At 38.3% G+C, this 13,606-nt stretch overlaps 1 protein-coding gene across 11 annotated transcripts in view; it reads left to right on the forward strand.

Moving 5' to 3' along the window:
* The window catches only part of ST7 (suppression of tumorigenicity 7), a 277,885-nt gene that overhangs the window by 207,377 nt on the left and 56,902 nt on the right, over nt 1-13,606 (forward strand). For all 11 annotated transcript variants that reach the window (XM_012512205.2, XM_030826518.1, XM_003261232.3 and 8 more), the window contains one exon: nt 11,958-12,072. In XM_012512205.2, the coding sequence (XP_012367659.2) occupies nt 11,958-12,072 (115 nt within the window). The remainder of the gene's footprint in view (nt 1-11,957; nt 12,073-13,606) is intronic.

Genomic DNA, 13,606 nt, shown 5'->3' on the forward strand with positions numbered 1-13,606 from the left:
GGAACTCTCGTGGGCCTCTGAGGACTCTGGTAAACAATTCATTCTTCTGTTCATGGCCCTTAGTGTCAGTAAAAATTACTGGCAAAATAATAACCATGTATTATACGGTGTCTTTTCTGTTTTCTACTTATGCCTTTATTTGAAACTATAATTAAATAATGTCAAACTTGCAACTATAACATAATAGTATCTGCTCTTTGAATACAATACAGGCCAAATTCTATAAACCTTAATTAGCCCAAGCTTGTATTGACCTCAGTAGGAATCTGGCTGGCTGAGGATCTCTTTTAGTTACCTCTGCCTTAAAGTATGTAAGAATTTTCCCATTGCCTTTCTCACTCAAGGAACAATACATGCATAGCTAAACTAATAAAATGCTTAAATAGATACAAATCAAACTTGAAAGGTTTAAACTGTTGTTTTCATCCTATAAGTCAGCTGAGAAAAAGCATACAGACCGTAGTTCTAAATTATGTCCATAGAGTATTTCAAATCCAGTGAATTAGCTCTGCCTTTTTTTCCCATTTGAGCTCATAAATGTTAACCTCAGAAGTGCCTCAAATTCTTCCATTGAAATAAACTTGAACTGACAATAGCCAGATGATGTAAAATTGAAACTGAAATTCTATCCTTGGCCCATCCCATGTTCTTCCCCATAGGTATTAGAGGACTCATAGGAGAGTTAGCGTTTTCACTCTATGTGAGCTGTAATATTTGGGCAAAACAGGGCATATAAATTTCTTGCTGCCAGGAGAAAGCAATTACCAGTGTGGAGAAGATAGTGGGCAATAAATAAACAGAACTATGCTAGATAGTGAGCACATTTAAAGATTTATTTAGAATGACTTAGCTGATAGAAAACAGGCCTGTATATTTATCATATGCTTTCATTCAAAGCTTGATATGGGAACTGTGGTCTTTTTGTAATAGAAAGGCTAATTATGTTACCAAGCATTTATTTGGTACGTTATTTTAAAATAAATAAATTATGTTCTATTGTGCAACTAAAAAATGAAAACTATTCACGTATAACATAGCCAGTAATGGTGACGCACACCTGTAGTCCCAGCTACTCGGGAAGCTGGGGCAGGAGAATTGCTGGAACCCAGAAGGCGGAGGTTACAGTGAGCTGAGATCACACCACTGCACTCCAGCCTGGGCGACAGAGCAAGAAACTCCATCTCAAAAAACAAAACAAAACAAAACAAAACAAACAAAAAAGCAAGCCAGGCGTGGTAGCTCATGCCTGTAATCCCAGCACTTTGGGAGACTGAGGCGGGTGGATCACCTGAGATCAGGAGTTCAAGACCATCCTGGCCAACATGGTGAAACCCTGTCTCCACTAATAATACAAAAATCAGCTGGGTATATGGCTAATTTTAATTTAATTTAATTCTTCAGCCTCCGGAGTAGCTGTAATCCCAGCTACTCCGGAGGCTGAGGCAGGAGAATCACTTGAACCCAGGAGGCGGAGGTTGCAGCAAGCCAAGATCGCCCCACTGCACTCCAGCCTGAGCAATAGAATGAAACTGTGTCTCAAAAAAAAAAAAAAAGAAAGAAAGAAAACTATTCACATGCAGCAAATCAAATAGCACTTTGAAAATGTACTATATCTGTGTCAACATTATTTATGGATAATGACCCCCTGTGTGTCTGTGTGAGATCTCTACATGTAGTGGGAACTAGGTGTTATCCCCGTCTTACTGATGAGGAAAATGAGCTCACCTGGTGCTAAGAAACTTCACTTTCCCTGGGTATCAACCCAGATCTATCTGACTGCAAAAGTGGTGCTGCTCTTGACTTCTATAATGTGCCCTCTCTCCTGTGACAATCGCTTTCATCTCTCTCTCTCTGTCTTCCATCCATCCATCCATATACACATCCCCCACAAATATGAGTTTGTGCATATGTATATATTACATATATACCTACATATACATACATATATATATATATATACACATATATGTATTTATTCTCTTTTATTTTGAAAACAATGTGCCAGAGAGTCATGGATGTGGTTTTAGAGAAGAAGCAAGAAGGAATTTTTGTGACCCCAAAATTTTATTAGGTAGTCTTATCTAGCCTAATCCCAATCCCAACACTAAGGGTTAGACAGGGAAGGGACTTACCTTATAGTTAATGTAACTCTGAGGCATTCTTCAGGATAAAATAGTAATTCTTAAAGTTCCTTACACCATATCTGTCAGTGAACCTACTCTCTAAAACTCATGGAGAATTAAGAAGTGGGACTCCAGCTATGGTTCATGTGGGATTAGCAGTTATTATCTTGATATTATTATAGAATTCAAGTACAGAGTATTAAAATCTATTAGATCAAATTATTTTAGGGGAAAATTATCTAAATATTGTTCAATCAAAGACACTCTTTTTTTTTTAAATGCTAACACCACCATAAGTAGCTACAGAGCCAAACCCCTGAAGGGAAGAAATGATTTTGCCTCAAAAGGCATTTAGAAAATAAGAAAACAAATAAAGGTCTGATGAAAATTCAACTCCTTATGACTTGAAGAATTACATATGAAAAGTACATCTCACAAACACCCTATTTTTGAGGGAGAAACTTTTAAAATATAAAAATGTATGCAGAATGTTGTGTAAATATCATAGTTGCACTGCTTAGAATTTAAAATAAGTAATAATACATAGTAACTAATTAGTTAAAATTTTTGCATTTTTTCCCTTCACCTTCTTTTCTTTTATTTATATTTTTGTTCTTTTTTCACCTTCTTTTCTTACAAGAAATAAAATAATATAGATAAAGCTGTGGCCCTCATCTGACCACCACTCACACTATTCACCTTCCCTGAGGCACCAGTGAGTCTGTTTTTTCAGTTTGTTTTCTTTCTTTTTTTTTTTCTTTCCAAGATGGAGTCTTGCTCTGTTGCCAAGGCTGGAGTGCAATGGCGCAATCTTGGCTCACTGCAGCCTCTGTCTCCTGGGTTTAAGCGATTCTCCTGCCTCAGCCTCCCAAGTAGCTGGGATTACAGGCACGTGCCATCACATCCAGCTAATTTTTGTATTTTTAGTAAAGACAGAGTTTCACCATGTTGGCCAGGCTGGTTTCAAACTTCTGACCTCAAATTATCTGCCTGCCTTGGCCTCCCAAAGTGCTAGGATTACAGGTGTGAGCCACTACACCTGGCCCTCATTTTGTTTTCTGACATTTCCACAATATAGCCCATAAACTATACATTGTATTGTTTTTTGTGCATTTTTGGACTTAATTATATCATATCAGATTTTAGAACAGCTATAGTGTACTTATTCACTGAAAACTACTTGATTTTGGTGACTTGTATATGCAGTTGATCTCAGCCTTATGTGTTCATCTTATCTTTCTGACTACTGGGGTTCTAGGTATAATTTGCTCTCATTTTTATGAATTGCCTTTAAGAATAACAATCATTTGCCGCTTTTTGTGAGAATAAAAAATTACTGATTATCTTTTATGTGACAGGTAGGGGTCAGTCTTAATGAACTCTGTGTCCTGATGCCTAGCATATAGCAAGGATTTCATATTTGTTAATGTTTACTGAATGAATGATTAATGTTTACTGAATGAATAATCCTTTTAGATATGGGAAAAAAATAAAACTGCTTGATTTTTGTCCACATTAAGATATCTTAAGTTCTAACCCATTTCTTTTTTCTGCTGAATAGCATTTTGTCATATAAGTATACCCCATTATCTGTTTAGTCCACTATTTATGATGGGATTTTCCTCATCCATAGTGAATATCCGCACACAGGGGATATTTGTGGGGATATTCACTACGGATGAGGAAAATCCCGTCATAAATAGTGGACTAAACAGATAATGGACTAAACAGTCTCTAGGGGATGTAGCTGGGAGAAGAGGTGCTGGGTTGCACGGTAGGCTTTTTCCATTTTGCCACAGTCTGCCAAACCAGCCGTGTGTAAGAGATGTTATGTTTTTAGAATATAATATCATTATGAAACTTCTTTTATGAAGATATTTTGGCTTTTACATTTTATTCCTATTAACCAGGAGTTGGCAACTAAGTCCTGTGGGCCAGATCTGGTCTCCTACCTGTTTTTGTAGTTAAAGTTAACTGTAGTCATCCTACACTGGTATGGAACACTAGAAGTTATTCCTTCCATTGAGCTATAATTTTGTATCTTTTAACAAGTCTCTCTCTATCCCTCCCTTCCCCTATCCTTCCCAGCTTCTAGTATCCTCTGTTCTACTTTTTAGTTCCAGGAGCCCAACTTTGTTTGGGGATGAGAACATGCAGTGATTAACTTTCCGTTCCTGGCTTATTTCACTTAACATAATAGTGTCCTCTAGTTTCATCCATCTTGCTGCAAATGATAGGATTTTATTCTTTTTTATGGCTGGATGATATTTCATTGTGTGTATATGCCACACTTTCCTTGTCCATTCATCTGTTGTTGGAAACCTGTGTTGATTCCATGTCTTGGCTATTGTGTATAGTGCTGTAGTAAAGGTGTGGGTGCAGACGTCTCTTTGATATACTAATTTCCTTTCCTTTGGATAAATGCCCAGTAGTGGGATTGCTGGATCATATGGTTATTCTATTTGTAGTTTTTTTGAAGAACCTCCATACTGTTCTCCATAGTGGCTATACTAGTTTACAGTCCTACCAAAAGTGTATAAGAATTGCCTTTTTTCTGCATTCTCGCCAGTGTTTGTTATTATTTATTTATTTATTTTTGGTCTTTTTTACAATAGTCATTCTAACTGGGGGGAGATGATACTACATTGTGGTTTTCATTTGCATTTCTCTGATAATCATGAGGTTGAACATTTTTTCATAGATTTGTTGGCCATTTGTATGTCTTCTTTTGAGAAGTATCTGTTCAGATAATTTGACCATTTTTTTAAATTGAATTGTTTATTGTTTTCCTGTTGAGATGTTTGAGTTCCTTGTATATTCTAGACATTAATCCAGTCAGAGAAGTAGTTTGCAAATATTTTCTCCTATAGGTTGTCTTTCTTTTAACTCTGTTGTTTCCTTCGCTGTGCAGAAGTTGTGTTTATTTGTAAATAGGACATAATCCTATTTATTTTTGCTTATGTTACCTGTGCTTTTGAGGTCTTATTCATAAAATATTTTCCCAGACCAATGTCCTGAAGCATTTTCCCTATGTTTTCTTCTAGTAGTTTTATAGTCTTGGACCTTACATTGAGGTTTTTGGAAGCAATCTACAGTTTTGCTGCAATCTCTGTCAAAATACCAATGACATTCTTCATAGAAATAGAAAAACAGTCCTAAAATTTGTGTGGAACCACAAAAGACCCCAAATAGCCAAAGCAATTCTAAGCAAAAAGTACAAAGCTGGAGGCATCATACTATAAGCTATTGTTACCCAAACTGCATGGTACCGGCATCACAACAGACACACAAACCGATGGAACAGAATAAAGAAGCCAGAAATTCATCCACATATCTACAGCCAACTGATTTTGACAAAAGTGCCAAGAACCTTTGTCATTGGAGAAAGGACAGTCTCTTCAAAAAGTGATGTTGGGGAAACTGGATATTCATACGCAAAAGAATAAAACTAGACCCCCCCCCACCTCTCACCCTCTATTTTATTATTTTTAGTTTTGTTTTTTGAATTATTTAATATTCAGCTGCATAAATAAGATGATTTCAGAATGTGATAGAAACAATGGAGAATGGTGATATGAGGGGGTGGGTGGTGACATTAGGTAGGGTGGTAGAGAGAGTTTGAGAAGATGCCATATGAGCTAAGACCCAGGAGATGAAGAAACCAAAGCTCAGAGAGGTTAAATAATTTGTGCAAATTCACACAGGTAGTTAATGGCAGAGGTTGGATTTTAATTCAGGAATAACTTTAAATATAGGACTCTTTCCTCTGTAATACAGCTATCTTCTTAAATTCATGTAAACACAATACAAAGATGATACAATAGCATTGTGTGAGAAGCATAAGCAAAATGGTTTAGTTCTGGACTTGGCAACATAAAAACTAGGGTTCTGATGTGTTGAAATTTGGACTCAGTGCTGATGACTGGGTTTGAATCATAATCCCAGCACTAACTTGGCTGAATGACTTAAACTTGCAGCCTTTATTGTTTTTTGGTGGGGCGGGGGTGGGAGGGAGCTCATCTGTAAAGTGAGAAGGGTGTTTGGATGATCTCCACGGACTCTTCTGGCTCTCACTTTCTATGATGCTGTGACTTTAGGAGGTGGCATTTGATCTGGGCTTTGGAGGGTGGGGTGATTTTGACAGGCTGCCTTGTAAATGAGAGGAAAAGGTATTCCAGGTGGAGAAAACAGTTTGAGCAGAAACACGGTGGCTAGTAACTGTAGAAAGGATTCTGGGAATGGTGTGTAATAGTCTGGTTTGACAAGGCTAGAATTTAATCCTGCAGAAGACAGGAGAGGCCGGAGGAATCTGGCCTTGAGCTGAGAGAGGGCCTTAAGAGTTATGCTTAGGAGCTGGGAATTGTTTACCTGGAATTGAAGAATTTGAAAGGTTCTTGGTCCTTTCTTTAGTATCCCTATCCCATGACCGGCTTCTCTGTATATAAATAGTTCTGGTGACAGAGACTTCTCTAGACCATCTATTCCATTTTCAGACAGCTCTAAGTATAAGAAAATTCTGAGCATTGAGTCAAAACGTACAGGCTCTACCTATACCTTGTCCAAGGTGTAGATAATGGAAGATTATAAATGATAAAGAACGTGTTTAGGGATATGTAACTCAATGGCCTGAAGTAGAGCTGTGGCAGTAGACATATAATATTATAATATGTACTCCAAAGCAATAGAAATTTAAAGCCTTTAAAAAGTATTCCAGTCATGAAGTGTGTGTTGAGCACCTATGATAGGTTGGTCACTGACCAAGAATACAGCAATAAGGCAAAGTTCCTGCATTCACATTCTTCTCAGACTCATGGAGAAGATGGACCAGTAGATGATTGTGACAAGGACTCTGGTAGTTCAGGCCAGGAGTACTTAACCAGCAGATGAAGGTAAGAGGTCAGGGGTCAGGGGCCAGGTAAAGATTTCCTGAAAGTTGAGGAGCGGCCAGATTGACCAAGACGGGAGAGCACTCCAGGGAGCAGGAGCTTGGATAGACACATGAGTGAACATGGCCTGTTTAAGGAACTGAAAGCTGTTCTATGCCAGATGCGTGGTGTGTGTGAAGTGGCTAGAAGTGAGGCTGGCACAGTAGACAGGGACTTGTCACAAGGGGCTACGTTTGCCATGCTAAGCATTTTAGATTATATCCTGAATTCAGTGAGAAGCCAGTATTCCTAAAAATGGCTGTCCCCCTCCTTAGTTTATAGAATGAATATTAGAACAAATTTTAAAAATTAGAACATATAGAAAATGTGAAGGAAGAAATAAAAATCACCTTTAATATCATCAACTAGAAATAACTGCTGTTAAAATTTTAGTATATTGTGTAATTTAGTATATTGGTATAATTTTAGTGTATTTCTAACCAAGTATGTTTCTATGCATAGGCTCATAAGAAAAGCATGATTTTATTACAAAATATAGTTTGTATCCTGCTTTCTCTAGTGTAATATTGTATGCCAGCATTTCCCAGGCTATGCTGTTGAAAGTTTTTTGAGAACTTAACTTCTAATGACAACATATAATAGCCCAAAAGGTGACTATGGTTTATTATACTTAAATATCTCATAATGGGTTAAATTTTAAGTTGCTTGCATTTTTTTTTTTTTTACTATTACAAATAATGTTGTGATAAACAGCTTTGTAAATTTGTATTAACATCTGCTTATTTCCTTGGGATAAATCTCGTCATGTCCGTGATTGCCTTTTAAGCAGGAGTGTGATGGACTCACTTGTGTATAAGAGCCTTTATGGGTCAGGCGCGGTGGCTCACGCCTGTAATCCCAGCACTTTGGGAGGCCGAGGCAGGTGGATCACGAGGTCAGGAGATCGAGACCATCCTGGCTAACACGGTGAAACCCCATCTCTACTAAAGATACAAAAAATTAGCCAGGTATGGTGGCGGGCGCCTGTAGTCCCAGCTACTTGGGAGGCTGAGGCAGGAGAATGGCGTGAACCTGGGAGGCAGAGCTTGCAGTGAGCTGAGATTGCACCACTGCGCTCCAGACTGGGTGACAGAGTCAGACTCTGTCTCTCAAAAAAAAAATAAAAGCCTTTATGACAGTGTTGAAAGGGTGGATTGGAAAGAGGTGATTGGAGGCAAATGGACAAATGCAGATGCTGTTTGAGCAATTTAGGCAACGTATGAGGGGCATAAGTTACTGGCAGCGTGGTTAGAGAAAAGAGGAGATGGTAATGATTCGTAAGGTGTATGTTTGCATAACAGAGCTTTCATTGAATGTAATGAAAGCTATCAGCATGTTTTAAATATCAACTCTCAGGGGTTGCAGGGCCTCTAAAGTGGCTGTAGGGAGAAGAGGGTGACGAGAGGTTAATGGTTCTTTTCTCTGAAATGGGAAATACCAAGGAGGGAAGAACAGGTTTGAAGGGTTGGCCTGGGAAGGGGGAAATTATCAGCTCAGTATTAGGTGTGTTGCCTTTAAGGACACTGAGGTAAAACTGTCAGGAAGACAGTTGGCAAGAGCAGGATGTTAGGTTGTGGAAGTCATCCCCATGGAGATGCTGATGCTGAGACCCTGGAAATGACAACAGTTCTAGAGATCAGGGTGTTTAAGATAAGAGGATGCGGGACATAACCTGCAAGAAGACTTACTCCTAAGTCAGAGACAAGGGGTAACCAGAAAAGGAGCTGTGAGATTAGTATGAAGAAAACCAGGAGAGAATGCTGTTGAAGAAGCCAAGAGAGGCAAGCGTTTCAAAGAAAAGGCCATCAGACTTTCAAATGATGCAGAGGTCAAACAAGAAAAGGGCGGAGGGTGTCCACGGGAGCAATTTCAGTCACCTGTGAATGGGGACAAGCAGATTCAGATTGTGGGGAGGCAAGCCAGGTTGTAGTGAAGCAGTGTGGAGTAAACAGAGCCAAGGGAGCTGTGGGCTTTTCTCTAAGATAGCTTGTTTGAGGGGCCGGAGAGGGCAACGGAGGCAGCAGAGGGTTCACTTTTTGTTCTTGTTTATATTAAATTAGGAAAGCTAGATTTGCTAATTGTCATATGACTTTGATTACCTCTCCAACATTTGCTTTTTACCATGTTTAAAATCCTTTTATTGGTGATTTGTTTTTGGACACAGTATACTCTGTCCAAGCTTCAAATGAAAGCACTGCTGTTTAAGCTCCTAGCATCTTACCTTAAGTTCTGTTGGAACCGGGTGAGACCTCATGTTTGCGTATGCGGCCTCACTGAGTTTTAGTAAGACTCAGTTTTTAAGCTTCAGCAACTAATATTTGGAATTGTACTTTTTAAATTATAGAATATGATTTATGTCCTTGAAGTTTGATCATTACCTGAAGAATTGGCTGAAAACAGTAGATGTTTAAATGTTGCAATTTAGAGAATGTCTTTATTGTGTTGCCAAATGCTGAATGACAGAGAGCTTTAATTCTAACTAGCTTTAATTAGAAAGAGAAAAAAAAAATCAAAGAGTAATGTCAACTAGAATCAAAATGAACCAGAACAAGAAATACTTTTATTGGTTACAGAACATCAGCAATGTGTGGTATAGTTCTTATTCACCTCCTTTATCAACAGTGAAAATACTGCAGGCCTCTCTAGGGAAGTTTGGACCATCAGTCTTACTGAAGCATAATCAGTTTAATTGGGTTTTTTCGTTAGTAATATGATGCTCCTTTGGGCTGCAGAAAATTATTTATTTTAAAGATAGGGTAAATTATTCTTGGCTTTAAAAAACAAAACAATATGGTAAATGTTCCTGTTGAAGAAAGAACTGGATGGTCAATGCAGTGTATTCACTGATTTTTTGCTTAGCAGTGAATTAGCCTGTTTTTGAGTATTATTTCTCTCAGCATAATTACTTTAAAGATATTGACATCGAAAACATTTATCACTTTTTTAGAGGTTGTTACGTTATAATAGATAGCAGTTGTCCAGGTAGAGGATTAGAGGAGAATATGTCTGTAATTCTGCTCTATAAAGAACCTGGTTACCTTTCTTTTAAGATAAGATTTTACCTTTCTTTTTTTTGAACCTGGTTACCTTTCTTTTAAGATAAGATTTTACCTTTCCTTTTTTTGAACCTGGTTAACTTTCTTTTAAGACAAGATTTTACCTTTTTTTTTCTTCTTCTTCTTCTTTTTTTTTTTTTGAGACATAGTCTCACTCTGTTGCCCAGACTGGAATGCAGTGGCATGATCTCAGCTCACTGCAACCTCCACCTCCTGGGTTCAAGCGATTCTCCTGCCTCGGCCTCCTAAGTAGCTAGGACTACAGGTGCGTGCCACCACGCCTGACTAATTTTTGTATTTTTAGTAGAGATGGGGCTTTGCCATGTTGGACAGGCTGGTGTCAAACTCCTGACCTCAGGTGATCCACCTGCCTCGGCCTCTCAAATTGCTGGGATTATAGGCATGAGCCACTATCCCTGGTCAGATGTTACCTTTCTTGAAGATAAAAATTTTGCTCTGAAATTCTTGGTCTTTCTTCTTTCTCTTTGCTTCCCAGTGAAGTTCAATATTATATATTTTAACTTCCTTTGGGCCTCTCTTCATACTCATCCAGTCTGGAACCCTTGGACTATTCCTTTAATCATTTGTTCACCATCATAGTCCAGTCTCTTGCTCCTTGAATTTCATTGAACCTAATTCAGTCTGCCCAGGCTCAACCTAATCATTTGACATCTTGCTAAGTAGTACCTGGGCTGCTGGCCACTGCTAGGTAAAACTTGACAACCATGGCAGTTATAACCTCTAAAATTCATGGTCTCCATTTGTTAGGCCCTCAAGACAGCCTTAGCAATCCTTTTTTTTTTTTTTTTTTTTTCCTGAGTAGTTCTCCACTGTGTGGCTGTTTTTCACTTTCACCCCATCTTTAAGCTTCTTCCCTGCCACCTATTCTCTTAGTCTCAGAAGATGATCATGGCCCCTGTTTTATGTAGGCCACGAGGCAGGAACTCATAAACCTTCCTCTTTACTACCACCCCCATCACTACCTACAAATTTTCTTTTAACCCATGTCACTTTCTAGCTATTTTTCTACTTTTTCTCCTTAACTATGCCACTAGGCTGCTTGAAAGAGTAGTGCCCCCTTGTTTACCCTTCTACAGTCTGGCTTCCATCCAAACTGCTGTTAGCAAAGTTACCAGTGACCTAACTGGTAAAGCCCGTGAGATATTTTTCAGCCTTTATCTTGTTTGGTTTCTCTGTGGAATTTTATCTTTATTGAGCATTTTCTTCAACTTTAATGAAAACCTCTCTTTGAATCTTATCCCACCTTACCAGAAAAAAAAGAGAAGCATTTAATGATTTACAAAATAATAATTGATATGAACTCTTATAACCCAATATTAATTATACTTTTAAGAATTGAATTATACTTTTATATAAATACAATTCAGTATTATACTTTAAAAATAAGAAATGCTGTAATCCCAGCACTTTGGGAGGCCGAGGCGGGTGGATCATGAGGTCAGGAGATCAAGACCATCCTGGCTAACATAGTGAAACTCCATCTCTACTAAAAACACAAAAAATTAGCCGGGCATGGTAGCATGTGCCTGTAGTCCCAGCTACTTGGGAGGCTGAGGCAGGAGAATCGCTTGAACCCAGGAGGTGGAGGTTGCAGTGAGCTGAGATCGCGCCACTGCACTCCAGCCTAGGTGACAGAGCAAGACTCCGTCTCAAATAAATAAATAAATAAATAAGAAATACTTATTTCTTAAAATGCTTAACTCTAGTAATCATTTTACTTTGTATATATAGATATCAAAATGTGATATATACAATAAATATATATAATATGTACAATAAAAGTATAAGACATACATAATATACTAATTATTCATTGGTTTCTTCTGCCCTAGTTAATGAAGGAGTTCCCCCTTCTGAGTATGTTCAATATCCATGAAAACCTTTTAGAAGCCCTTCTGGAACTACAAGCGTATGCTGATGTTCAGGCAGTCTTAGCAAAGTATGATGGTAAGTCCTTGGGTATTTTTATTTACTTGACTATTCCTCTTTTGATGTATTTTCCCTGATTAGATTGGAAGGGTCATGTTAAATAGCACAGCACTTTTGTAACCATACCCTTATAGAATTTTCACCTACAGTTTTATGATAGTGTTTGGTACGATCTTAGAATTTCGTGGTTAGCAAGGGCCAGAAATGTGACATGGCATGTGTCTCGTTCCTCTCCTTCCCTCCCTACAGGCTCCCCTCGTGCTCTCCCTATCAGGCAGTTATGTCTACTCTGCTCTATTACCTCTGTGGTCAGGAATCACCCAGAACCTCACAGGCAGTACCTATGCTGTAGGGGCAGCACTGACTGTTAGAGCTCTTGCTATAACTCCCCATCAGTTCACTGTGACCACTGCCTATTGGTCACATTGACCCTTTGGAGCAATGTAGAACAGCTAGTATCCCTTGCACATGTGACAATACAGTAAATATTGGAAGATGAAATCATGTTCCCTTCATCCCACCTCTTCTCATTAGCAGCAGAATATCCCCATTTCTTTAAATGGCAGGCTTTGAAGTCCCTTTGCCATTCTGGTTACTTGCTCATGAACTTATTCCATTTTGCCTGTTCCTAAGAAACCAGAAAAATAAGCTGGCACATCCTAGATATTTTAAAACTCTAATGCTTATATTGTCATTATGCATGAATTCATTATTTGATTAATTGGACAAAAATTGTCCACATAATTACCTGCCATGACATAGTTACTAAAATATCTGCAGAGCTTCATACTATTCTGCCTCATTTCAGTAACCATCTTCCTAAAGTGTTTGCTTGTAAAATGGATGTAAGTAATGATTATTTATTATATAATCATTTTTTGCTTTATGAAATAGTTTTTCTTTAGTAAGCGTCTTCAGTGCATTTAAAGAATTATTCAGATTACAAAACATATAGAGCAAACTATACCATTTGGGTCTTTTTTTTTTTTTTTTTTAAGAGATAGGGCCTTCCTCTCTGTCACCCCAGATGGAGTAGAGTGGTATGATCATAGTTCACTATAACCTTGAACTTCTGGGTTCTAGCCATCCTCCCACTTCAGCCTCCCAAGTAACTAGGACTATAGGAGTGTGCCATCATGCTTGGCTAATTTTTAAATTTTTTTTTGTAGAGACTGGTTATCGTTATGTTACCCAGGCTGGTCTCAAACTCCTGTGAACTTCCCACCTTGGCCCCCCAAGGCACTGGGAGTACAGGTGTGAGCCACCACACCTGGCCATTGGGTCTTATTTTTGACACATTTCTTCATAAGGAATCTCTGAAATGGGTGAGAGTTATCTCCTACAGTTGAGAGAACTCAGGCATTATGAGACTGTTTTTGTTTTTGTTTCATTTTCTTCAAATTCTTGCTCAAATTTATGGAAACGAAAAGCCTTCAGCCAGTGATGGCATCATTTTGCCTGTGCAGATATAAGTACCCTGTGTAACAAGATACATGCTACCTAGTATGGAACTGATTTTAGAAACAGAGAAAAGTACTTGTGGAGCACTTTT

The sequence above is a fragment of the Nomascus leucogenys genome, chromosome 13 (assembly GCF_006542625.1).
Source record: "Nomascus leucogenys isolate Asia chromosome 13, Asia_NLE_v1, whole genome shotgun sequence".
Lineage (NCBI taxonomy): Eukaryota > Metazoa > Chordata > Mammalia > Primates > Hylobatidae > Nomascus > Nomascus leucogenys.